The 27,022-nt window shown below is 50.7% G+C and overlaps 1 protein-coding gene across 2 annotated transcripts; it reads left to right on the top strand.

Moving 5' to 3' along the window:
- The first annotated feature begins 7,219 nt into the window (after positions 1-7,219).
- TCTE1 (t-complex-associated-testis-expressed 1) lies at positions 7,220-20,287 on the top strand. Of its 2 annotated transcripts, none has more exons than XM_005503806.3 (5): positions 7,220-7,443; positions 12,771-13,022; positions 15,788-16,353; positions 17,481-17,930; positions 19,871-20,287. In XM_005503806.3, the coding sequence occupies exons 2-5, from the start codon at positions 12,854-12,856 to the stop codon at positions 20,045-20,047; spliced, it is 1,362 nt and encodes a 453-aa protein (XP_005503863.2). In that variant the 5' UTR covers positions 7,220-7,443; positions 12,771-12,853; the 3' UTR covers positions 20,048-20,287. The 2 variants fall into 2 exon arrangements, with proteins under 2 accessions (XP_005503863.2, XP_021145129.2); XM_021289454.2 differs by lacking the exon at positions 7,220-7,443 and adding an exon at positions 11,986-12,237.
- Positions 20,288-27,022: the final 6,735 nt, after the last annotated feature.

Genomic DNA, 27,022 nt, shown 5'->3' with positions numbered 1-27,022 from the left:
AGATGGAAAAGGCGCTGTGTTCCCCAGGAAACCCCCTCTCCCCAGCCCATCTGGCTCAGGGGCTGCTGTAAGAGCTCACCCCCATCCCACTGCTCTCACTTTTCTGTGGTTTAGGCTCTGAGAAGCATCCCCGGCCTTCAAGGGAAGGGGTGGCCCCTGCAAGGGGTATCACAGCCAAACTGCCCTCAGGGGTAAATAAGTCAAACAGAGGTGATGCCCTAAGTTAAAATAGAACAAAGTCCCTGGACCTCTGAGCTGCTTTCTGGTGACCACGTGAGGGAAAGATGCTGCACTGCCTGCCCTGGGCTTTTCAAATTTTCTCTGTATACCACCCGTCCTGTGCTGCAGGACCTGATCCCCCTCTGACTCCCTCTAGAGCACTTACCCCTGTTGCAAGCACCTTGGGTTTATCAAAACACAGCATAACAGGAATAGGTGGAAACTGGGGCAGGGGAGGGAATGACAAAGAGTCACAAGCTAAAATGCAAAGCACAGACCCTTCCAGGGAAAAAAAGAGACCATGCAAATCCAAGAGATTATCTCCATGAGACTGCTGAAAAACAGACTCCCACTTATTCTCATCCCCAGCTTGGCAAGGGAAATGCTTCACACCTGCTCTGAATGTCACGAAGGCTGCAACAAGCCCAGACAAGAATAGAAATCACAGACTAGATGTTTTATGTCTTCCCTCCTCCAGGTGGAGACGCAGACAGCTCTCCTCTCCCGCATAGCACCCAGCCTGACTCACCCACCCGCTCTGGGCTTGTCGAGCGAGGTGATGCCATCCACGAATGAGGTGACACCGTCCACATCACAGAGCCCTACAGCCAGCGGCCAAGTGCGCAGGGCAGGGAGGAATGTCACCAGCACGGCTGAGGGGGGCTGATCACAGCCAGCACCCTTTGGCGAGGACACAACAGCACCCCATTGCACAGGAATAGGGGTGCAGAGGAGGAAGGCTAGCAAAAGTGTTCAGTGACCAGCGTTTCTATATTAATTACCTCCTTCATGGCCTGACCTGCTGCAGCTAGCCCTGTTTCTGTGCATGTCTCCTCCTGGACTCCACTAAGGGAGATGTCCTCCCTATCCCCTCCAAGGAGATGAGTGGCAGCCACCTGACGGTGAGGGGACACATACTCCAAGGATGGAATCTGTGGGGATTGCTGTGTCACGGTAGTGCCAGTGGTGACCCTAAAGCTCAGGCAGTGCTAATGGAGATGCCCAGTCCTGGGTAGCAAGAAGAATCAGCAGAAACTGTCAGGGTCTCTCCAGGAGCAGAGGGATTGCTCAAAGGGCCACCCAGTTCTGAGCCAAAAGCAGCAGGCATTAGCAGGCTGCTGAAGCAGCCATCTGAAGCAGAAAAGCTGGGAATATCTGAGCAAATCCTCCCTGAGCTGCCCAAACACAGCCCCATGCTCCCAGCAGGGCTCACAAATAAGATATTTCTGCTGCCCACAGCCTCCGAGACACGCTTTCTGGCAGAACAGTTGCTCTGCTTTTCTCCTCCTCATTCTCATTTCAATAAGGGGGAACTTGGGGCTTGTTCCACCCAAGAGAAGCTTGCTGAACTTTCAGACTTGTGCTTTGCAGGCAGGGAACTACCCAGTGGTGTTGAGCAACATCAAACGAACAAGAAATTTTTCAACAAGTAAGGAAGGAAGCAGTAGCTGTGGTCGCATCCTAGGCATTGCTTATTAATTATAGCATAGCCTGGGAGCTGGGCATGGGGAGAGCTGCAGAGCAGGTCCTCTCTTCCCTGGTGCCCCTTGGTCTGGGGTTCTGCCAGCACCTCCCTCATCAATCCCACCTTAGCTGGGGCTGAAGATCAGGGAATCTGGGGCAAACACAGCAGCCTGAAATCTGGCAGTGCTGGTTCTTCATCTCTTTTCTGTAGACTGAAGGGTGGAGAGGAAGGGAGGGGATCCTGGCACAGCTCCTGCCAGAGCCTGCTTTGCCATCTGGCATTTGAATGCAACGTGAGGGGCTGAGTGGGAGGCAGAAGAGGGACCTGAGTCTTCTGGCCTGACGCTGGAAGGAACTTGGGGAGAGGGGAGTAAGGAGGGCTCCAGCAGCAAGGAAAGAGGCATTTGCACGTGGGAGCCAGTAGGTCCCAGGGCACAGATCATGCCCACAGGAAGGTTTTCATGATTCACGCAAGGAACATGCAATCTGAAAAACAAACACACACACACACACACACACACAAACACAAAACAAACAAACAAACAAACAAACCCAAACTCACACACAAAAACCCAAACCAAACAAAAACAAAACAAATGAACAAACAAAAAACCAGTAAGAACAGGCAAATAAACTGTTTCTCCTGAGGAGCTTGCGGAGCTTCACCTTGGTGGGCTGGTGGGATGAGGCAGTGTGTCCACCCTTTTCCTCTCATGCTGTCACAAGCAGCAAGGGTCACTGAAGGAAAGGGGTCCCCATGGTAGAAAGCATTGCCAGCTGCTGAGCTGAATCAAGCAGAGATATATCCAAGTTTTGGGGGAACAGCAAGGGTTTGTTGAGACACTATGGTTGTTCAGATGTGCAGGGTGACACAGAGGTGAAGTTAGCAAAGTGCAGACTTATCCAACATCTTGTGCAAACACCAGGGCTGAGGATGTTCTGCCCCAGAGACAGAGCCTGGGATGTATGGGAAAGATTTAACAGCCATGCACTTTTGCCTCCATCTTCTTGGGATGTGATTCCTGGGAGGCACTGCCGCAGTGGATGAAAAAACCTCATGCACTATTTTAGCATCTGTGCTAAAGTAATCTGGATGAAAGAAATCTTCCTGCTTCAGAGTTCAGGCCAAAAGGGGAGTGGCATAAGACAGTAAAAAGCATCCCCCTTGGGCAGGTTGTATCCTGACAAACCCCATGGCAGCTAGGCTGTGTCCTGTGGGAGATGGGGGACAAGTCCAGGTGTATCCTGGGGCTGTCTTGGACCAGCAGCCGAGGAAGGATGCCCCTTTTCACAGACTCTGGTGCGATGCATGGTGGTGGGAACGCCAACCATAACTACAGGTCAGATCCCCTGCTTATTTCTTCCCTTGTCTTGTTTCTTTAATTAATCTCAAAGAGAGAGGGTGTCCAACCCACCTGCACCCTCAGGCTTTGATGGGATCATTTCTCTCAGTCCCCGCAGGGCTCCTGTGTCCCACTGGGGCAGGAGGAGCTCCTGCAGCACACCAGCTGCCAGCTCTGCCTCCTCCCCTGCCCTCAGCATCATGCAGGCAAGGGCTGCGGGATGTCCCGGGGAGAGGAACCTCTGTTCCCCCTCCCCAGCCCTGCTCCCCGCAGGCAGCAGATGGGCTGGCTTCTCACCGCCAGTGCAGGCAAAGGGGGCTGGAAGGTAGGAGGTGGGACCAAATCCACTCCAATTAAGGGTAATTACCATTCATCCCAGAAAGTGGCCCTACTCTATTAATAGCTGTAAGCAGCTGCGCGGTGGGTTCCTGCTGGGATCCAGGGAGAGTGGAAAGCTTTGGGAGGAGCAGCAGCATGGAGAGCGTCCTGCTCCCCCACCCTTCAGCATCAGCTGTGCAAGGGGTTTTTTCCTCCTTCCAGGATGCTGTTTCTTTTGCTGCTTCTCTCAGGACTCCAGGAGATGCCAGCTGCTCTTAAACTGTGTTTTCCAGCAAGACCTGAAGGGAGCCAGCCGGAGAAAGGCCTGGAGACAGGGCTTAGGAGACAGTGCCTGCTCCTCAGTGTACTCAATTTGCCAAGTCCCCCAGAGTTTTGGAAAATTTCTGTGCTCTTCATTGAAAGGGTAGAAGCCATCCATGCAAGAGGACTCCCCCAGCGCCAAGGACAAACCTTGCTTGCTCCTGCCCTAGTGAATCCCTTTGATGCCAGGCAGACATCAGACACCAACTGCCTCCTCTCAAACCTGACCTTCAGCTACACCTGTGGTTCTTTCCCCAGAAGAGATGAACCATATCTGACAGATAGGGGGTGCCTCACTGAAGGCATCAGCTAGAGAAGCCACCCCATATGGTGGAAAAGACTTAAATAAAATGATATCCTGAACTGGTGCGGTGACTTCTGGCCATCACAGTGTGATGTGAGGACACAGGGAGATGCGCTAGCAGAGCTGACCGGGTGGACACGTGCACAAAGCGGTTTTTTTTTTTTTGTCCCTTCCACTCTTGCTACCTCCAGCTGCCACTGCGAACAAACAGCCTGCTGCTTGCCATCAGCAAAAACCTCACCACATGTGTTTTTGCAGTCCCCAAGGAGACAGCTGGTGCTGGTGCCACCCTACCAGGGAGAAACCAAGAAGCAGATTAGAAGAGAGGACAGCTGCTTGTTTGCAGGGTGTCGTGGTGGCCAGGCACAGCAGGCTGCAGGAGGAAGAGCACCTTCCTGTGCCTGGGCACTGTCCTCTTCTGCTCTGGCACCACGCAGTGCCAGGCAATAGTCTCTGTCCCAGCAACACCCAGCACAGTTTCACTGCCAGTGCTGCATGGCTGTCAGCAACCCTTGTGCTCAGAGCTGCTGGGGTGAGGGTTCCCCTGGGGTCCTCTTCTCTCAGCCACTAAGCTTGAAGGGGAAGATGCCTAGGTTGAGAGGGGCCGCATCCAGCATCTTCTTGGAGAGGATCAAGGCTCTGCTTCTTGCTGGTGCCGATCACTGAAAGAAACAAGGATGGCAGCAGAGAAAGGAAACAAGAGCTGAGCTTTTGGTCAAAAGAGGGAGGTCCCCAGGCCAGGCGTGGACGGGCAACTTGGTCTTGAACTTCTGCAGGTCCATGCAGCTCACAGGCTGCAAACAGGCCACCAGTCTCTCTCCCTGGATGATCTTCAGGAAGTGCAGCCTGTGATGCCATGAAAGGCCACTTGGGGATGGAGCAAAGGTTTGGAAACTCTCTGACAAAGCCTGAGCTTTTGGTGCCACACCTCTAGAAATCACACCCAGTTGTGAACTTTAAGAAAAAGCCAGGATTTCCCTTCTCTCCCTTTCCCAGGATGACATGGTGCTGCCTTCATCCCCACATGGCTCATCTCCCAGCAAGTCCTTACAAAAGTCCTTCTCCCTCAAAGAGACAAAGAAATCAGAGTAGGAAAAGCCAGGTGGGATAATGTGCTTCCAGTCCATCATGCCCTGGACACTAAAAAAGGTTGTCGACCTGCTATCTCTCCTATTTATTTGTTGCAATATGTCAACTACTATTACACTGTCCTCAAACTCCAGTCAAAGACAGCTGAGCTGATAATGCACAACAGCACCATAGGCATGGTCTGGAGGAAATCTGAGACCTGGCAGCTGGAGGGATACAGAGGGCAGCTGGGATTGCTGGGAGGACAATGCTCCAGTCACTAAGGCCAAGAAGCAGTGCCTTCCCCATCCTGTCCCTTATCTGTGAAGAGAGGGAATGGATATGGGTGTTTTAGCCTCCACATAGCCAGCTGCTTCATGGCATTTGAGGAGCAGCCATCACTGCATGTCCCACTGGGAACACATGCTAACATCTACACACATGGAAATAAATGCAAAGGAAGATAACACAGACATTTTCCAGGTGTCACTATGTTTTTTTCAGCATATGATTCAAGACCAGGTCACATCCAGTTCAACAACTGACTGTAACACTTGGGCAATGTTGTCTCTGAGATATGATGACTCTGGACAGACACACCTGGTCTCCATTGGAACACAAGGTCTTCAAAACATTATATTTGCATCACATTAGCCATGAGGTGGGCTAAAGACTTCGGTGTTAATGGCTTGTTGAAGGGCCAGCTCAGAAATAGAGTGCAATTGTGGAGGCAACTCAGGGGGCTATTTCTGTGAATCCAGTTCTGCTACCTTCTTTGCTGTTCAGGAGTCAAACTGAATTCAGGAGCAAGTGCATAGAAATCCATGCAAGGGAAACATTTATGGTTCTGTATTGCCCTCATTCCTGCCTTTCAACATCTCGAAAGCCCTGAAGATGTATTCTCAGGAATAACATGGTCAGTGTGGGGCCAGTGTTTGGGAAGAGCTTTGGAAGGCTTCTGACACCCACGCTGTGTTAAACACCAGCTTGACTCACAGGCAGTGTCACTGTCTTCTGGGGAGTTGAGTGACAGAATCAGGCCAAACCTAGAAAAGAAGTACATTGCTGCCAAAGTCTAGCTCCTCATCTTTGAAACTCACAAAAGAGGCCTCAAAATGTTGGTCCTTTTTTAAATCTATGTGTCTTTGCATTTATTGTTTTGTGCTGAGCCTTTCAGGTAATCTTGGGTCACATTTAACATCGTCTTCATCACCAGGAGGTATATTTTATATGAAAGTCAGTGCAGCTTCCCAAAAATGCCAGCTATTATGGGACTTGCAGGACTATCATGAAAACTGGCACCAGTATTATGTACAGTCCCACAGGGCACAGGCTGGCCATGCTCATCATGTACCCACTACTGAGTGCATCAGCATTTTGAAGGAGCGACAGAAAGCCATGTTTCAGTCTGAAAATTTACTGGCAAATACTAAAATGCTTAGATCTGAGAGATTGGAAAGAGGAGATGCATCTTTTCATCCCTTTCTTCACTCTCTGTATTCCACAGCATTATGTGTACAGCGGCTGCCTTGCCAAGGATTCAGATCTTTCCGCTGCTCTACAAGAGGGCGCTTACTAGCTGAATGAGAAGAGAGCAGACTGAGGAAGAGAGAGATGGGCACGCAGCAGATGGACCCAGATCTTGCTGTCAGTGGGGTTCTCAGATTTGCTCTCCTCCTCTTCACACCTGCCTATGGTCTGTCGTTCAGGGGTAACGGCCCTGAAAAGTGAGGCCAAGCTAGTTTCAGCCACTGACAGTGTATCTTTGGTAATCAAGTTGTTGCAAATGCTGGTGAACTTTAAAATAAAAATGTGCAACAAAACAAGTATCTTGAGCACAGCAAAGCATTCACTATTTGAATACTGGTACCTAACCATTCACAGAGCACTTCTCGCCCTGTTCTTTCCATGCTGCCGAGATGCCACTGCAGCTGCCGCTGTGGGAGTGTACGAAACTTCGGCAAATGTCCCCACCAGCACCCCAGTGTGGGGTGAGCTGGTGGCTAGCTCACATGCTTCCATGCCGGAAAAGAGGGCCTCCACCACAGCCCAGCGCAGGGCTTCAGCAGCTTCGGTGGTGCGGGGTGAAAAGGGAGCAAGATCCCAAATCCCCTCCGCCCCCCTGCTGTTCCCCGGCACCCCACGCAGCCCTGGCCCTATGACCGCCGTAGCGGAGCATCAGCACCCTGCGCCGGCTCTGCTCGGGAGTGCAGGCCCAGAGGGGACCCACCCGCGACCCTCCACGCGACGTGGGACCAGCTCCCCCACGACCTCCCCACCCTCCGGCTACCACGCGTGCCCGACCCGGACGGGCTGCCCACGCCCCGGGTCCGCCCCCGCCGAAGCCCCGGGACCGCCCAGAGCCACCGCCCCGGCAACGGCCGCGTCCCCAGCGACCGGCGGCGGGTGAGGAGCTGGGCCGGGCTGGGGGGAGGTGGCCGGGCTGTTCGTACCCGCTTCCCCGCAGCCGTGGGCAGGGACCTCCGGCAGAGCCGGCAAGCGAAACCCACAGGGCCAAGGGGCGACCCCGCGAGTTTCACTCGAGGCTGCGCCCGCAGCATTGCCAGGGGCTGCCGGTATCGTCCTCCCGGTGACCTCGCCTCGGTGGACACCGCCCCCCCGGGCAGTAATAACGTCTTATTTTTAATCAAGCGGCCAGGCTAGTGAGTTTTCCTCCCTCTCGGGGGCTTTGGAGAGGACTTTCATTTGGAGGAGGGAGGGTAGGATCCCACCACTGGCATTTTGTGGAGCTGGGCTGCTAAGCTGGGGGGGGTGGGGTGTTGAGCACCAAGTTCTCCTGGCCTCTCGGGGCCGAGACATTCCTCCCCGAGTCTCCAGGGCCTGACAGGACAGAGCCAGCTGCGCAGAGTGGCCAGGGCTGCAGTGGGAAATGATCAGGTCCTAAAATGCTTTCGTGTTTCTGACACCTCTTTTGGGCAGCAGCCCTCACCTGGGCAGGGGCCCAGCGTGTTGACAGATATCCAGGACCCCAGTGCTGGTCCTTTGCATCGCCTGGATTACAGTGATGACATTAACCATATTCTCAAATGGCCGACTGGCCTCCTTCTGGCTGATCTCCCATTACAGACAAAATCCATTATATCTGAAGCTAAATAGATTCCTCATTTGGCACACCTTTTTCTTTTCTTTTTTTTTTTTTTTTAACTTACTTAAAGCCCATTGCAGACACTCAGCTCCTTGATGAGCCTGCAATATGCTGTCCTAATGCACGCTTACCATCAGCCTTTCCAAGTGCAAGGAAGCATGGCAAGTCCCTGCAGGTGGCAGTGGGATCAGCAGTGTTAGCCAGCGTTCAGGATCTCTTGCCAACATCCCCACTAGCCTGCCCAGAGCAGAGGTGACAGCACAAAGGCCAGGACACCTGTAGAACAGCTGGCATTTTCAGGGTGCTATTGCAGTGACCCGAGAGCTTCCTCAGTTTCTGTGTAGACTGACCTTCAGTGTGAATGCAATCTTGGCTGGGGTGTAAACATCCTCAGAAAGAATTTATCCTGCACTTACAAACTCTCCAGTAAATAATAGTGTTTACAGCTGTTTCATCTCTTGGATCTTTGCTGGTAGGAGGCATCAGCCAAAGGTCACTAGTTTCCGTGCAACTCTTCTTTTTCGGTCTCTCTGGGCTTTGGTGTGAAGCAAAAGCACAAAAATCTTTTATTTCCAGATCAAAACTGAAGGTTTTTTAGGCATGCTACGTAGCAGCGTAAATTGGATGTGTGAGTGGATTTCTGTCAGCTTCTTCCTGGGAAGTGAAGTGTGATTTTTATTTTTTTTTTTAAGAAGTTTTAGTACCATTTACTTTTCAGCCTAATCTGGGTGTTAAATGACATTAACTGGGAGTTTACTACATGACCCCATTAGATGTATATCGTTTAGCAAAACCTTTTTAGTGTAGGTGACTGATGTGTATGGAGAGTGGGCGGGAGGTGGTGTGCATTAACACTCTTGACTTGGCTGACTGATAGTGAATTATGCTTCTCTGGTGTTTAAATTCACGGTCAGCAAACCCAGCTATGGGAACTGGCTGGGTGTGTTACCTCTGGCTGGGTGAGACTCCGCAGCCAAGGTGGAGAGGATGCAGCAGTGAAAGAGACCCTTTCCCCATGGGCTGCACCCCTCGCTCTGCAGAGACAAGCGTTGGGGTGTGCTCACCTTGTTGGGGGCGGCGGGAAGGATGCTGCAGTGTGAGCGGTGACTCAGTGACAGACTCAGCCCCCCCAACACTGCAGGCGGGGGCTGATTCAGACACCTGGCGGGCCGGCTGTCGTACACCAGCAGACTCGCTCTTGCTGGCTTCACAATGAATGCCAGGTGGGAATGGTGGATTCGACTGAGCTGACTTGTTGTGGAGCTGAGAGGGGATCTCATAAATGTTTATAAATATCTCAAGGGTGCGTGTCAAGAGGATGGGACCAGACTCCTTTCAGTGGTGCACAACGACAGGATGAGGGGCAATGGGCACAGGCTGAAGCATAGAAGGTTCCATCTGAATATGAGGAAAATCTGAGGGTTGCCAGAGCACTGGAACAGGCTGCCCAGAGAGATTGTGTAGTCTCCTTCTCTGGAGACATTCAAGACCCATTTGGACACATTCCTGTGCCATCTACTCTAGGTGAACCTGCTTTAGCAGGTGGGTTGGACTAGATGACCTCCAGAGGTCCCTTCCAAACCCAACCATTCTGTGGTTCTGTGATTCTGTGATTCTGTGAGGTTGAGGGAAAACTCAGCAGCCCAGTCACAGACACTCCGAGCTGTCTGCCTCTCTTTTGGGGCCACCCTACAGCTGTGGCTGACCCACAGCTGGGTAGCACACACCGACTGACCTCCCACTGCAGGCGAGCTTTGCTCAGGAAGCTTCACCCAATGCACAGAGGGGCTGAACTGTTTCTACAGCTGGGTTTTGGCCCTGCCTGAGGGCAGCTGTGTCTCCCACTTGGTCTCAAGGAACCCCTTTGTCAGTCCTGCATGCACCATAGGTTACATACCCTCTAAAAATCAATATGCCATCAGTAAGCTTGCAATCAGATCATCTGCATGATGCAGCCATGAAATAATCCTAGGCTGCTGATGCTGCACTGGCTTTCCCCAACAACCGGCCTTTAACAATTGCTTCCAAAAGGTCAGAAAACCCATGAGAAGCTTCAATTAACTGTGACTGGCCTGGGGGACAGAGCGACACAGATGCTTTTTGAATAGGACAAAAGACTGAGCAAGGAGAAAACATTTTTCACAATCACTTCTCTAATAATGACACCTCTCTGCCATCCGGCTGTGCTTTGCCATTCTGCTGAAGCCATCAAGCACCAAGAACAGGATTTCAGCTGGATCAATGTGCTGTGGAGAGTCAGGCCTCTTCTCTTTCCCCTCAGTGGTGGCCCATCATCACAGCACGCTCCTTTGGGGGCAGGGAGCTTCACAGAGAAAGGACCCCTGGTCTTCACATCTGCCTGTTGCCCATTCCTTCCCCTTCCATACCCTTCCATACCCACTCCTCTCCAGACCAGGATTCCTTTTTCTACAGCCTTTGCCTTTGTCATCCATACACCAATGTCTCACAGGAAATTCAGCTTCCCTGCCCTTGGTGCCATTTGTCCTCCTGCTTTGTGCTGGAGGATGCCCTGCCACTGCCATCTCCACCCTTTCCTGGCTCTCATTCTCTCCTCAGACCTGCTTCAAGTGTATTCTCATCAATGATTATAAATATCTCAAGGGTGGATGTTAAGAGGATGGAACCAGATTCTTTGCACTGGTGCCCAATGATAGGATGAGGGGCAACGAGCACAGACTGAAGCATAGGAAGTTCAATCTGAATATGAGGAGAAACTTATTTACTTCGAGGGTGCCAGAGCCCTGGAACAGGCTGCCCAGAGAGGTTGTGGAGTCTCCTTCTCTGGAGACATTCAAAACCCCCCTGGACACATTCCTGTGAAATCTACTCTAGATGAACCTGCTTTAGCAGGTGGGTTGGACTAGATGATCTCCAGAGGTCCCTTCCAACCCCAACCATTCCGTGATTCTGTGAAGAAGCCTTTGCTGATATGTTTGCCACAGTACAGCACAAATAATTTTGCTCCTCTCTTCTAGTTCTCAGTGTTTCACAGATCTCCTCTCTTCCCCCTTTTGCTGGTTTCTTTGCAGGCCCTTGCTCAGATGTCTTTTGGAGGGGGAAGGAACAGAGGGAGGAACACCAGCAAAGCCATCGACAAAGCTTTCAGAGAGAGAGATGCCTGTGCTGGCTGAGGCAGCACAAACTGGGAGGGCAGAGGAGAAGGGAGCAGCCTGGTGCAGGAAAAGGATCTGAGATGTGTCATCTGGGAAGCACTGTCTGGCTCATGCTCTTCACAATGGAGGAGCTGTTTTGGATCAAAGCACTGTTCAGCTGAGGGATGCTGTGGCACAAGATACTACATGGCATTTGGCTTCTGTGCAGGATTTTATCACAGGATCCTTTTGATTCTACTGTGATGCAAGGCCACTTTTGCCCTGAGGCATCGTCTTGGTCTTGCAGGAAGCTGTTCTCACCTCTGACATCATTGCCATCCATCCATCTGCCTCATGTTTCTTTTAGGTTTCCTGCAGTCTTTAACTGCCCAGTTAGCTCCAGCAAGGATCAGCATGGGTCTTTATGCCATGGGAGATACTCACCATGCCTGGGAACTCCTGTTGAACCCACAGCTCAAGAAGCAGACACCTTCCTAGTGTCTTCTTTGCTTCTTTCAGACTGATATGGCTGAAAAGGGGACCATTAGGACTTCCAGACAATAACCATACACATGAGATTCTGACAACTGAGCACGCTGGTCCTGAGATTGGGGTAGGAAATGGCAAATCAGAAACTTTGGTCTGTGAAAGATCTGCAGAGCTAATAGGACTGGGCATCTTGCCTTCTGCTCCAGGGTGGTTCTTTTAGCTCATATCTGCTTAGGCTAAGTGTGGTTTGAACAGGTCAGACCCATCTCATTATTTAATGGATGTCTGGAAGGAGTTCAGCTGGAGAGTAATTGGAAAAAGCAGGAAAAAAATATGAATACACATGTAATGTATTCATCTGCAAAGCATCTTTCTTCAAAGAGTCATAAGAATAGGCATATTGGGTCAAACCAGGGGATGGTCTGGCCCTGTATCCCACCTTTGGTCATGGCCAGAAGCAGATGCCTGGAAAAGAGCAGAAAAACTATGCAAGTATGTGTGTTTCTTTCTTCTAGCACTCTCCCCATCTCAAGCTGTGTTAAACTCATGTTGGGCCAGATGTGGTTTCTTCGCACTGAGTCATTCTCAAGGGGTTTCTCTTCCATGGATTTGTCCTGGAACCTGCACAGGCTCTCACAACATCCCATGGCAAAGAATTCCCCAGCTCAACTGCAGACAGTGCAAAGAACCATCGTTTTCCTTTGCTTTAAACCCAGCTCCTGCTGGCTTTGCCTATTTCTTTTATTGGAAAATACAGCAAACAATCAATTCCTGCCCATCCTCTTCAGCAGCACTCTCAATTAACACCACATTATTATCTGCTTATTACATGTGGTACCTAGAGACCTCTTTGTACAGGGATGTGTATAAAGATAAGGCTGAATAATTGTTATTTTGCTGCAGTGCTTCCAGTCCAAGCAGAGGATGTGGGCAAAGGGCAGGGGCCAAGTGCATTACGTGAAAGCAGTGTGAGTGGACCACTGTTATCGCTGGCCTCTTTCTAAACTTACCCTTTTCTTTTGCAGGCAGCCCAGCTGGAAAATGTGGTGGTGACTCTGAAGAGATTTTCCTCTTGCTTCTCCTCAAGGAGAAGTGCATCCTGAGCAGGATGCAGCAGCCAGCACCTGGTGACGGGGGCAGAGCCATCTCCTTGCTGTATCCATCCCCAGCCAGCCTCGCTGCTGAACACCGCGTCATTGAGGATCCCGAGTGGTCCCTCGCCACTGTCCCCCACCTCACTGATCTCTGCCTCCAGCACATCATTCACAATTTTGGAAGTAAGCGGGAGCGTGTTTCCCTTGGGACACATGGAGAGAGACCATCAGTCCCAGGGAGCAGAGGGTCAACAAGGCAGGCAGATACACCCAAAAGGCAGAGTGTGGTACCCAGCCCTGCTAAAGGAACAGATGGAGAGAAATATTCCCCTCAGGCAGCTAGTTAAACAAACTCTTCAGTGCTAAGTATGTGCTTGTACACTCCAGCGATGGCCGTAGACCTCTGGGCTGCTATCCAGGATGTGACTCTGCCCTAACCTTGTACTATCATGTCCTCTTCCTTCCGTGCTCTGCTGGACCCTCCTAGCCCAGCCGTGGCTGGGGTTGTGGAATGGCTGTTTCCTTCTCTTGATCCATGCATGCATTATGTTAGCACTCCAGAATGAAGCCCTGCTATGCTGAGCGCTGTACAAAGAGGTGGAGAATTACTCCTTGCTAAGAGGAGCTACCACCTCAGGATATATATATTGTGCTCACAGTCTCAGGCTTTCTCCATGGCTTTTGATGGTGATGTGATAAACTATATCCTCAGGCAAGGGATGCACTTTTGAAGCAGGTAGACTCATGAAACATAGCAAAACAGAAAAAGTATGTCTCATCTGCGAACTGAATGGGAGAGGGAAAGGAAGGACCTACGTGTTTTTTGGCTGATTCAGTGAAGTGTCAGCAGAGACCAAAGAGGAGACCTTATCGCTGTCTACAACTACCTGAAAGGAGGTTGTAGCATGGAGGCTGTTGGTCTCTTCTCCCAAGTAGCAAATGATAGGACAAGAGGAAATGGCCTCAAGTTGAGCCAGGGAAGGTTCAAATTGGATATGAGGAAAAAATTCTTTACAGAAAGGGTTGTGAAGCAGTGGAACAGGCTGCCCAGGGAAGTGGTGGAGTCACCATCCCCTGGAGGTGTTTAAAAGGCATATAGATGCGGTTCTCTGGGATATGGTTTAGTGCTAGAATTAGGTTATGGCTGGACTCAGTGATCTTGAGGGCCTTTTCCAGCTGAAATGATTCTATGATTCTAAGGTTGTGTCCACATTGGGACTGCAGGACAGCACAGAGGAGCTCTGTGCTGCCTTACCAGGAGCTGATGGTACTTGGGTGTCTGAACTGGAACACCCTTGCAGTCTTACCATCTGGTCAGCACGTCCAATGTCAAATGGATTGAACCTACAGTGTGTACACAGAAGAGCAGTGTGCTCGGTGTCTTGGGGACCCTCATGCCATTCCCTGAGCTGTGCAGCTGCATCTTGCCTGCTGCTGTGGCCTGAATGAGCCCAAGCAAAGTTCTGCCCACGTGTGTGGTAGTGAGACCGCATCTGGACTATTGTGTCCAGTTCTGGGCCTCTCAGTTCCAGTAGGACAGGGAACTGCTGGAGAGAGTCCAGCGCAGGGCAACAAAGATGATTAAGGGAGTGGAGCATCTCCCTTATGAGGAAAGGCTGAGGGAGCTGGGTCTCTTTAGCTTGGAGGAGACTGAGGGGTGACCTTATTAATGTTTATAAATATGTGAAGGGTGAGTGTCACGAGGATGGAGCCAGGCTCTTCTCAGTGATAACCAATGATAAGGCAAGGGCCAATGGGTATAAACTGGAACACAGGAGGTTCCACTTAAATATGAGAAGAACCTTCTTCTCAATGAGGGTGACAGACACTGGAAAAGGCTGCCCAGGGGGGTTGTGGAGTCTCCTCCTCTGGAGACATTCAAAACCCACCTGGACACCTTCCTGTGTAGCCTCATCTGGGTGTTCCTGCTCCGGCAGGGGGATTGGACTAGATGATCTTTCCAGGTCCCTTCCAACCCTGACATTCTGTGATTCCCTGATTCTGTGTCCCACCTCTGCTTGTGTCATGGGACACTGCAGAGAAGGTCACTGCAGTGCCAGCTGTAGGACACTGGAGAATAGACTACAGGAAGAAGCTGTGGTAAAACTTTGGGTGTCCTTAGGAAGGAAATGCCACAGAGACAGAGGAAATATAAAGGTAACCCCACTTTGTGTCTCAAAATCTCATTTCCCATGCACAGATAGGCCCCTCCACTCAGGATTTCTGTTGGTCAGTACTACTGTGTATATATTACCAAGCATTCATGGTGTGAGTACACATGGTTTTCTTTGGCATTTCTTACCACAAAGAACTTTGACCAGGCAGAAACCATCTGAGAATTAGGGTGAACATTGGGAAATAGACTGAGGGAGAAAGCTCCTGGGAAAATAGAACTTTTATTTTAAAAAAGTAGGCCTAAAGGCTAAGAACGTGTCTTAGTGGAAAGGAACAGGAATTAATTTGGGGTAAGACAGACACCTGAGTTAAGATAAAAAGGCACTGCTTGAAGTTGTTCTCAAACGTCATCCTTCAATATGCTTAGAAACTAAAGGGAGAAAGTTCAGCAAATGACAAGCCAAACTCTCCAATAACTGCAAGGCTGAATTAGTTCTCTTGGGAGCAGAAGTCCTGCTCTGAATATAAACTGCATTCAAACTAAATTTAAACTGGGAGCTAAGTTTCTGATGCAGTTCCCAAATATTATGGGAGTAAACCAAATTATGCTGATGTTTTATTGTTAAAGTTATAAATCCTACACAGGAATTTAGGAAATTAATCCTACACATTTTCTGCCAGCTTAGCTCTCTGCACCAGCTGCTGGCAACTGAGGAGAGAGCCAGGATCAGCATAGGGGAGGGCATGGGCACACAGCTGGGGCCTGGGCAGGACCACAGTGCCAGCTGTGGTTCCTACAGCCCAGACCAACCTCTCCTTTTTATCCCCTCCAGAGAATCCTGTTTTGAACCATCTTCTGCCTGAACACCAAAGAAAGGTGCTGGACAGGCTCTCCACTGATGTTCCACTCGCAGTGACTGCCAACCTAATCAGAGATGAGGACTACTGGAAGAGGTGCTGCACTGAGCGCTGGCAAGTGTGTGACATCTCCAACTATGGAGGCAGCTGGAAACGGATGTTCATGGAACGTCACCTGGAGAACGTTGTGAAACGTTTCATCCCTAACTCCACAGATCCCAACCAGGTCCTAGAGCTCATCCCACTCTGCAAAGACTATGTGCGGAAACTGGAGGTTGATCAGTTCCTGCCACCTCTGCAGGTGGATCAAAAGGAGGAGATGGATGATGATGATACAGGGAGTGATTTTGGAGATGACGAGGTCTCCATGCATCACTATGACATAGGAGTCCTCATTACTGCTCTCCCTCACCTTGAAGAGCTTCATCTCACTTATGGCATGAAGGACTGCGGCATGAACTTTGAATGGAACCTCTTTGACTTCACCCACCAGGACTGCTGCAACCTGGCTGTTGCCTTGAAGAAGTGCCACAACTTGAAAGTAACATAACCACAGAATCGACAGGGTTGGAAAACCAAACCTGAACCTTCCTTCCTCAGCTAGATCTTCAAATTGCCTGGGGCTAGAAGCATAGGGATCAGTTTTACTTTCTGGCTACACCCTTCCTTTTTCAAGTTGCAGCCCGGCAGAGTGCAGAAATGTTGACTTGCTGGCCTAGGGATGAGTATCTTGTTCTGTATATGTCCTTGTTAGAATAGGTTGTCAGAGGGTTGATGAGATGAATTGAGATGAATATTTGCTCCCACAAAACATGTTCCCTGTAGCACGAGAGAAAATGGCACTCCTGTTTTAACCCCTCAGATAGTTCTGGGAGGCAGGGAGGGAGGAGAGGAGAAGACCAGAGAGAGTATTTCCTGAGGAGTTTTCAGTAGTTATACTCAGCAAACACATGCCAACATGCCCCAGTGGAGCAGAGACCCACAAGAAGAGCATAGGAAATATATTTGCTGTAGAGTGATGAGGGCTTTTCTTTCTGAGCATTAATGCCAGCTTCAGTCCTGTGGCAACTGCAGTGCAGACACTCATCCCGTCCAAAGCACAAGTGGGCAATGCTATCCCAAGTGCAGCCAGAGTGAGCTAGCTGAACAGTCCCCACACAGACTGACGTGCTTTGGGAAATATTTGTCTGCTTGGCTTCCAGAAGAGAAATTAGCTGTGCTGTGTTTATTAGGTGCCCTGGTCATGCAGGACATTCACCAAGAGCACTGTAGTTACCACCAGTGCACATGCTCATTCAGACAGTGTTCAACTGTGATCTGGGGTGAGTTCTGCTGTTACCCTCTGCAGATGTTTGGGCAGCTTTATCTTGTTTTAATTTAGCCCCCTGTGTCAGAGGTCACATGGAGTCATAGGAGAGGAACAGGCATTCCCAGGAGATTAACCATTTCTCCCTAGAACAGGCATGGAACATCAGTGGGCATGCCCTGCCTGCTGGAAGTACCTGCCCACTATAAAAGCAAGTACTTGACCCTACTGGCTAAAGTTGTCCAAAGTGAAGGGAGATGAATCCTGTCTGGCGGACCATATGCTTAACTCCCTTGAGGTCTTGTACAAAGCTCAATCCAAAGCGCTGACTGTTTCAGTGTCCCTGTCCTTTATCCCCACAGGTTTTCAAGCTGACACGAAGCAAAGTGGATGACAACCAAACCAGGCTGCTGGTCCGTAACTTGCTGGATCACCCATGCTTGGTGGAGCTGAATTTGTCCCACAACCTCATCAGGGACAAGGGGGCACAAGCTGTTGGCAAGCTGATCAACTGCAGCAGATTAGAAACCCTCGATCTGTGCAACAACCAGATCCATCACGAGGGGGCTCAGGCTCTTGCTCAAGCCCTTGCTGAGAACTCCACCCTGACCTCTCTGAATCTGCGCCTTAACTGCCTGGAGGACAAAGGCGGGGAGGCGATTGGCCATGCCCTGCTGACCAACACCACCCTGAAGTCCATCCATCTGGGCAGCAATAACCTGTCAGAGCCAACTGCTACGGTTTTCTCCCAGGTCCTGGCTCAGAACACCACCCTGACGAATATCAATTTCTCGTGCAACCACCTGGGGCTGGTAAGAGAAACCCCTTCTCCCTGCAGTTTGTGAGCCTGCGTGGTGGCCTTGCAGAGCAGGTGCTGAGTCTGCCCTGCCTTGAAGCCACAGAGGCAAATGCATCCTTCACTTTGCAATCTTGGTGCAATAACAATCAGTTGGGAGCAAGGAGTAGACTCTAGCAGACAGCAGGAAGTCAAAGGACATCTCCTGTGCACACACAGGCACTTATTTTTCTCACTTACTATATCTAGCTCTGTTCACAAGGCTGAATCTGGCTTCTAGGCTCTGGGCTTTTGGGCAGAAAGGATTTTTCTCCCCAGGAAACTGAAAACCAGGGAGTATGTCTGGGAAAAATCACAACCACTTCACACACGTGGGAGGAGATAATAAAAATAGGCAGTATGAGACGAGGGCCTTATTCATATTTTCTGTGCTTTGGATCTGCTGTGCCATCTGTCACTCAGCATCACACAGATAGTGTCACCCATCCCAGAATCTCTCCTGTCCGTCACACACTCAGAGGAGACTGTTAGAAAATTGTCTCGGTTGTTTTGCCCCTTTAACTCACCCTGCAACTCTAGAGTGGTGCAGCAGGTCAGAAGTGTCACGTCTGGGTGCTTACGAGTGGCTCCTAAACCACAGGCCTGCATTTTCTAGACAGAGGAGCATCCACAGATCTTACTATATCCCTAAAAGCTGCTGTATGCAACATGCCCACAAACCAGACCAATTATCTTCTGCTGATTAAAAAGAGCTTTAGAAATCTGAAACTAGACAGCCAAATGCAATCATGCTGGCTTTTAAACTTTCTGCGCTGCCTCAATTTTTCTTACTGTCACAATAAAGAGATAGCAGGACCAGCTGTCCCTGCTGGCAGGAATATTGGCATCAATGTGTTTGACAACGGCTTTAAAAGGATTGGATGGCAGAAAACCTTTTGTGAGTTCTGAGGTCTATGATCTTAGACACAGAAAACCGTTTGCGTGTAATGATAGAAGGGGGCAAGGGCTGGAAAGGAGAGAAGGATTTTTGCTTAGTAAATAATAATGTCTGCAATTAGCATCTTCCTTCTGATAAGCTCTCCTGGTACCCATTTGTGAAGCTCTACAGCAGCCCAACAAGTGGGCTGGTGGTATTATTTTGGGCATAATAGGGATATTTGCTAGAGATGCCTCAAATTCTGACCTTCATACCCCATTAAAAAAAGACACCTTTCCTGTCCTTTTTGTCCTTTGCTTTTTAGCAGAAGGTCTAAGAGGCAGGGTGTTGGGATGAGGGGACTGCCTGGATGGAGGAGATGGGGGCAGGAGGTGTATTTGGTACCACAAAGAGAACAGCTATGACGGGGGGGAAAGTCAAATTGTCCCTAAAGACAGTGCCTCAGGTAAGAGAGGGAAGTGCCCCAAAGTGAGTGTCCTCCCTACAGCTGTCTACATCACATTTTCTGTCCCATACAGGCTGGGCTTTGGCTGCGTGAGATGTTTCCCCCAGGAAAGCCAGCCCAGCCTCGGAAATGGCATCCAGGCAGGAGACTGCCAGGACTGGGGCTTCCCCGCTGCCAGGATGAGGAGCAGTGTCCTAATCACATCGCCATTTGTCCCCAGCCAGCAGTGAGCTGAGGACCAGGGGATAGGGGAGGGCAGAGACTCCTCTCAGGTTATCATCGCCAGCCGTGGTATTAATCAGCCTGAGTTTGAGGACTCCTGACATGGTACCCAGAGGGAATCATTAGCATGTGTCATATCGCTGAATGCTGCATAAGGTTACACTCCTTCCCTGTGTACTTCTCCTCTGAGCAGCATTTTGGGCTTCGGTGAAGGACTTCATTGCTTTTGGCACCATCTCATGGGCTGCCCACCACCGGTAGCAGGGGTGTTGCCCTGGGGAGGTGGGAAACAGAGCAACACACTTCACTTTTGGATCTCCTCCTTTAACCTCCCCTTCTTACCCATTTGCAGGATGGTGGGAAGCAGCTGCTTGATGGGCTGGCAAACAACAAGACTTTGACTGAGTTTGATCTCCGCCTGGCAGAGGTGGGCCAGGAGACTGAGTACCTCATTCACCAAATTGTGTGGGCCAACCGGGAAGTGGCAAGGCTGGGGTCTCTGCAGAATGCCCCTGCCAAACCCCTCTGAAGAAAACGTTCCAGAGAGCAATGAGCTTTGCTGGTCCAGTGTTGGAAAGGTTTCACTTCAGAGGCTTGTTTTTATTTCTGTTTCTGAGAAATGCTAACCTTGTGACCACCACCATTCCCAGATCCCCATCATCCAGCCTGTGACTTAGCACAAGACAGACATCAGACCTCATGGGACTGTAGGGGCATCACAGAAGCAACCTGCCTCTTGAGCCCTCTCTCCCACTGCACCCAAGACTAAATCCCACCTCCGGTGGTGTTTCTTATGTGCTCCAGCAGCAAAGTTAGTTAATGTTGTTCCACTTGTAAAGCAGCTAAGGTGAAGCCTCCACCATCTAAACAGTCTAGTCCAGAACTAACCTTCAGGGCAGGCATCTCCTTTAGGCTTTTTGCTGAGGGAGGACGTGAGATGCATAGAGGATAGGGGGAATGTTGTTTCTAGTTCCTTGGCAGCTTTTTTTGTCTATTCATCTGCTCAAGGATTTATTAATTTTTTTTATAGCAAAATCTGTCTGGAGTCTCAGATATGCATGGTGAAAATTAAAAAGAAAAAAATCAATAAATGATAGGTGTCTCTACCGTGGTTCCCTGCTTTGGCTTGCTATGCCTTTGATCAGTGTTACCCTGCTTTGCAAACAGGTGAATTCCTTACAGCCAGATACTTACCTTAACTAGAAGTGGTCTTCCATGCAAACTTGTCAAAAAAATCAGTGCTTTGCATAACTTCAAGCTGGAGGGGTCCCTACAGGTCTGCTGGCCCACACAGCCCATGGGGCTGAAAACAGGAGCAGCTTCCTTGGGCTTAGAGGAAAACAAAGCAGCGTTCTTCTGTCCCATGGGCTGTGGCCACCTGAAAACAGGACAGGGCATGTACCCGATTTCCTCAGTCCTTCAACAGCCCCACTCAGGAGAGGTTAGCAGGGAATTAAGCCAGCAGGCTGACTGCCATCCCAGGGGCTTCACACATCTCCCAGCCCTGCCCAGCACCAGCGCTCACAGACCCACCGCTGGCAGCCACCTCAGTGAATCACCTGAAACTTTTATTACACCGATTTGGTTTACAATCTTTGTACTTTGATATTTCCAACAAAAAAGGCAACATTGTGATATACTGTTTGTACATATATAGAGACAGACAGAGCTAGGTCATATTGACAGAGTTGAAAGGTAAAAACTGTTTCCCGGTGTTCACAAAAGAATTTGTTCACCACATACCCGCTTCTGCCTTGCTCTGCCTGATGGAGACAGACACCCACAGTGCCGCCGGCCCCTGGCCGACAGGACCTTTACCCTTATAGATCAGAAAGGATGGAGTGCAAGGCTGTCCCTGGTGGTGGTGGCCACACAAGGGGTGCTCAGACCCAAGCCCTTGCAGGTCTGTGTAGCTTCCTTCCCAACTATTTGTGGATGCTCCAGGGGCTACATCTGCAAGAAAACTTAACCAGCATCAGCAGCTGTGAAACCTCCCAACCCGGGCATCTCCCACTACTTTTTTCCCATCCTCGAGACCGAGGTATTGAATAGATTTATTTGTTTTTATTTGCATTTACAAAATATTTCCACTGAATGACACACCTGAATGAGATGAGAACTCATGTTCAGAAACAGCAGAAAAGACCCAGATCAGCTTCAGGCTGATGAAGGAACAGCTCCAGCAGTGAAGGTGGGGTGGGGGCTTAATGGGGGGGACCTGGTCCTGGGCAAGCCTGCCTGTAGCTCCAAGTACAGGGCTGTGTCTGGTCAGCCAGTTGTGCAATGAAAGCTCGTGCTGGGAGGACAGCGATGAGGTCCCTCAGACATACTAGCAGACACATGGGGAGGAACTGGCCACCAGAGCCAGTGAGGAACAGGGATGGAAAGAAAAGGGCTTGAGAAAACATATAATCCCCAGAACAACGCTTGTCTTGCTTTCCAGGATACACACAGCTCCTCTTCCTGCAAATGGTCGAGACTGTAAACACCACCTGAGCACCCTCCAAACCCACTCCTGGGCTGCCACGTGCAGGAACGCCTGAATAGGTTGCTGCTGCCCAGAGAACCCTTTGCCTTCCCTCCCACCAATCTCTTGGCCAAAAAGCAAAGGCCAAACCAAACAGTCTGTACCATTCACCCACACCCACAACCAACAGTCTACTATCAGCCAGTCTGCAAGGGCTGAAACCATTTCAAATGTCATACAAGTTGGTAAAAACGAAAGCCCTGACAGCAACAGCAGATTGTCTGAGAGTGAGCTACGCCGTTGCTGGTGGGTCACTTGTCACCTTCAGGTCCAGAAACTGAGGTTGTGGGACTGCCTTGCAGAGCAGTGACTAGCAGGTCACTCTGTGCTGGGAAGGGCACGTGCCAGTGCAAAGCCAGTATGGACCCCTTAGCTCTCCCGTGAGATCCATCCCCAAGGAGTACCGTGGGGCTTTGAGGAGAGAGGCCAGCTGTGGCCTGAGGGAGGGAACAACCTCCAGCACCTTGCTTGGGAGCTGGGGTACGCTCCTGCCACCATCCACTTACACAGCATGAGCAGCAGCAGGTGGCACTCAGCAGCAGAGGGATTCCAGCCAAGCTGGGAGCATCCCCCCACCCATGGGTCTGTGCCAGAGTGATGGGGCAGACACGAGGGTGCCAGGTAGTAAAGGAGGGGGAATGACACAAACGCTTTCAGTTTGACTACGGCAGCAGGCGCCCCATTGGGCTGGAGTTCCCTCCCGCAGCAGATGGCGAGCCCAGCTTCTGCTGCTCTGAGCACAGCGCGCGCGGCAGCCGGAACCGGTGGCCGGCTTCCCAAGCCCAGTGACTTCTGCTCGCAGCGACCCAGGCATCAATTTGCAAGGTGTCACACTGGCATATGTCGTAAACATGACAGCAGGTTGATTTTGAGCACTGACTCGGGGTGGAGGAGCAGGCTGCAGCAGGGATGGGCAGAGGCTGTGCGTGGAAATGGTTGCTGCGTTCAGCCTCCCTTTGCACCAGTGGGGCTGGATGTGTCCACACTGAGCTTCCATCCCTGCCTGCCAGGTACCTACCGGCCCTCTGCACAGCCAGCCGAGGGGCTGGGGGATGGAGTTCAACAGCAGGGAGGGAAATGGGGGGCGCTGTGCACTGTTTGTAAAGCACAGTGCCAAGCGCTGCTGGCCTGAAACACAAACCATGCAGGCCACAGCCCTGCAGCCCAGACAACTGACACAAGCTCTTCTGGTCACCAGGGACCCACTGCTTTACCCCATCAGCATCTACACCACCCATGTGCTGTGTGCAGCCACCTCCTACCAAACTACCTCAACAGCTGCCTTGGCTGGGGCTCACACAAGGCCCTGCTGACAGGGCACTCGTTGCTAACCTAGACCCTCTCCTGCTTTTTCCTTTGGTCACAGAGAAGAGAGATTAAGCCGAAGCAGCTAGAAATATGGGGAGCAGCGCAGAGCCAAGCCCTGCATCACCTTCCCTCGTCAGAGGGGACGGCTCAGAAATGAAGCATTTCCTCCTCCCTAAAGGCTGTGCCTGAAATAGCCGAGCCTGTCAGATCCCCGTCCCCAGCTGTGATGGATTAGCCTCTCAGAGGCACAAGGCAATTTATTCATTAGTGACATTTACACCTTGTGGCTGCATTAGCCACTGCGGTTTGGTGACACATGCTTGAGCTGTCAGTGCTGGGCTTGGAGGCAGCATCGCTGCTCTGATGATGCAGCGAGGCCTGGCCTGGGCACCTCAGCTTGGAAATACCTCCTGCCTCTCTACTGGGCCAGAGCAAGCACAGCCTGCTTGGAGAGCCTGCTCTGTTCCCCGGCTTCTCCATCAAATGCTCCGCTTCCTCTGTATCCCTCTCAGCCTCCTGGCCTCACAGCACTGCTGTTCCAGCACAGCAGCCTCCTGCCCTGTCCTGCCTCATGTCTCCCGCAAAAACCACTGCATCTGCAAAGCCTTTTACGGCTGTTCTTGTACAGCCCCTCCTCTCCACAGGTCTTGCTGAGCATTTACACACTTTTCTGCCCTCCTCAACTGGCTGCTCCATCAGCTGCACCTTGTTCAGCCCACAGCAAAGCTGCCATCACTCCCAGCGGAGAAGCACAGAGCCCATGTTCGGAGATGCCCCCAGCAGACACGCTGCTTTCACCACGATGCCGTCCCGTGGTCTCACACCACCACAAGAGACAACCTGCCTCTCCTCCCCAGGGACAGCACTGGGGCACTGGAGATCAGGACCACCAAAACAGCAGGGGCTTCTATTATTTTAACTTCAGTCTGTTAAACTTACCCTGTCTACAAAGGCTCAGAGTAGTGCTGTGAAATTCCCTCGGAAAGCATGAAGTGATGCAAAAGTGAGGCCAGGACGTGCTGCAGTGCTCTGCAGGCTGCGCTGTCTGTCCAGAAAGCAAGCACGAGGCACGCCAGGGCAGGGAGCATTGCTGGAGGGCTGCGAGCAGGCCAACCAGCTGGTTATGGTGAGGTCTGGCCACCAGCGTGCCTGAGGTCATCATGCATCAGCTGGCGGTTCATGGCAGGCCCACGACACCTAGCAGGGAGAGGACCGAAATGATGCAAATGCACCGCCTTGGAGGAGTTTGGGGAGGGGGAAGCTTTGGTGAGCTCCAAGGAATGATAGTTTGCACATCAGGTTTGGGGAGGTTGAGAACAGCTGGAGAGTGTTGGCCAGGGAGCAGATCCAGCAGCTCTCTCACTTCAGGCAGCTAGCAAGGGATTAGCTTTTTCTCAAACACAGCTTGCTCCTTGCTTTTATCCTCGCTCCTTTGCCACTCGCTGCAGCAAATGTGACACTTCACACCATCTCCTCACAAAAACCAGGTCAGGAGTTTCCTCTCACGAGGAACAAGCAATGCTCTGTCACTTTGCAAAATCCCTTGGCGGGAGGATGGATGGGCAACACCAGACCAAAGCCACGGGCACGCCGACCCTCTGCAGGGCCGCAGGTCCGGGCCGTGCACACAGAAACACGTCCTGCCACGCACATGCACTTGGGGTGGATGGCCAGGTCACACATCTCCAGGGGCTGAGGAAGACTTTAAACTCCAGCCTTTGCTCTTGATCAGCCTACCACACTGCAAAGCCACAGAGCCACCATCCCAGTCTTCCTTTAGCATTTTTTTCCCACCAGCACTGCACATTTCTAACAGAGCTGGCTGAAGTGGAGTGTTTAAACCCACCTCATCATCAAAGATTACATTTTTTAAGCAAGGAACAGCAACCTGAAACACTCTTCACAGCTGTTAAGGGCTTTTAGTCTCATTTCAGTTTGAAAAAGCCGTTGGCATTTCCAAAGTGAAATGCTGTTATTTTGGGATCTAGTTGTCACTGCTTGTTCGCCAACTGGCTGAACAGTGCCGTGCACGCTGCTTTGTCAGATGTGCCATTACCTTCCTTCCCCTCCGCTCAGCCTCTGGGGACAGGCTCTCCCTGGGAGGACAGAGGTGGGACACACAGAGCCCACTGGCTTCTGGCTGGGCTGAGCAGGAGGTGACATCTGCCTTCAGCTGACCCTCTCTCTGCACCCGCTTCTAGAGATGCATATAGACTGGGGCTTGGATTTTTCCAAACCTTTTTGCCCTGGGCTGCCATCCAAAGCCCGAATTCATGGCACGGCAGCTCATGGTGCTGCTAATGGACATTGGGACCATGGGACTTATATAAAATACTAAGTCATCTCACCACATTCTAGCTAGGCTTTTTCTTTCACTAATGTGAGTAGCTAAGATTGCAAAAGCAGCTTGTGCTGATGGAGAGTGAAAGAACCTCGTGTGTCTGTGTGTGAAGTTACTTCAAAGTCCACTAAATTATAATCACAGTAGGTGATCCATTTGTTTCCGAAGTTCAAAGGACTGAGGAGGGTTCAGGATGGGCACTAACTTCTCACAAGCTTAATTTCCCCAAATGAATTTTACAAAAACCAAACAAACGAACAAAAAATCCCAACAAAAACAGTCTTCCTTAAGAGGAGGGGAGGAATAAAACCCACTTAGCTCTCCAGCAGCCGCTGTGCTTATTCTCAGTGCTGGGTGGCCAGGCGCCACGTTGAAATGGGCTCCTGAAAATTCGGCAGCTTCTGGAAGTGTTGCATAGGTGGATGATGTACCTGTTAGTAGAGCCTGGTTGTGAGTTGTGGGAAGAGGAGCGTGCTGAACTCCACAAAGAAATTGTCCCTCCCCAAAGAGAGACAGACAAGGTGAGGAGGGAAGGAGGAAGGGGAGGCCATGACACCATGGGTCTTGCAGGTTCAGTTCTGTCCTTGGGACCTCTTTTACCTCATGTGCAGAAAGGCTATGCTCCTGTGGGAGACGGCTCCTCTCCCAGTGCGGTGGTGGTCAATTTGCTTGTTAGCTCGCTTTTGAGGGAGTTGACGAGATCGCATCCATGGGCATAATGTTTCCCTTGGTGGAGTAGCTGTGATGGAGGCAGTAGAGCAGAATAATTCAACCCACTGCTTGCAGAGACAGTAGATATTCAACATTCATTCATGTTGGCCAAGTCCCGACACAGGTCTATGCATCAAAGCAACACTGTGACAGATCAATTTGTCCAGACTCAAGGACAGACCATTCTGAGGAGTTGCTAAGCCAAACTCACATTGGTATAGTACCACTGACTTCAATAAAATTACACTGGGAATGAACATAGCCCATTAATTTCTACTTGAAATGTGACTAAGCCCCTTTCCCTTTTTTCCAGAATGCCCATGGGGAAAAGAGCCTTAGTCAGGCTCAGCCCCAAGTCCCCATAGGGCTCCCAGGTTCTATGAACCAGCCTTTGGTGCCCATGCATACCTGTCTCAGTGGAGACTCTAGACCCACGTGCATCACAAGAGGCAGTATTACCAAACAGAGCTAACACTTAAACTATGTCCCATTTCTGAGATTATATGGATCCAGATCATATTCATACAGACCTTATTTTAACCACTGAACATAAACAAAACATGCTTAGAAGCACATATCACAAATTAAGACTTACAGCTCTTTGGTAACACAACTTC

Source organism: Columba livia, chromosome 3, assembly GCF_036013475.1.
Source record: "Columba livia isolate bColLiv1 breed racing homer chromosome 3, bColLiv1.pat.W.v2, whole genome shotgun sequence".
Lineage (NCBI taxonomy): Eukaryota > Metazoa > Chordata > Aves > Columbiformes > Columbidae > Columba > Columba livia.
The sequence above is the reverse complement of the archived record's forward strand: the minus strand, read 5'-3'. Positions and strand labels throughout refer to the sequence as shown.

Bases quoted from the DNA above. Each gene is read 5' to 3' on its own strand.
- TCTE1 (XM_021289454.2), top strand. From the start codon at position 12,207: ATGCCTGGAAAAGAGCAGAAAAACTATGCAA. The intron at 12,238-12,770 runs GTATGTGTGTTT...TTTCTTTTGCAG, and splicing joins AGAGCAGAAAAACTATGCAA to GCAGCCCAGCTGGAAAATGT. The intron at 13,023-15,787 runs GTAAGCGGGAGC...TATCCCCTCCAG, and splicing joins CATCATTCACAATTTTGGAA to AGAATCCTGTTTTGAACCAT.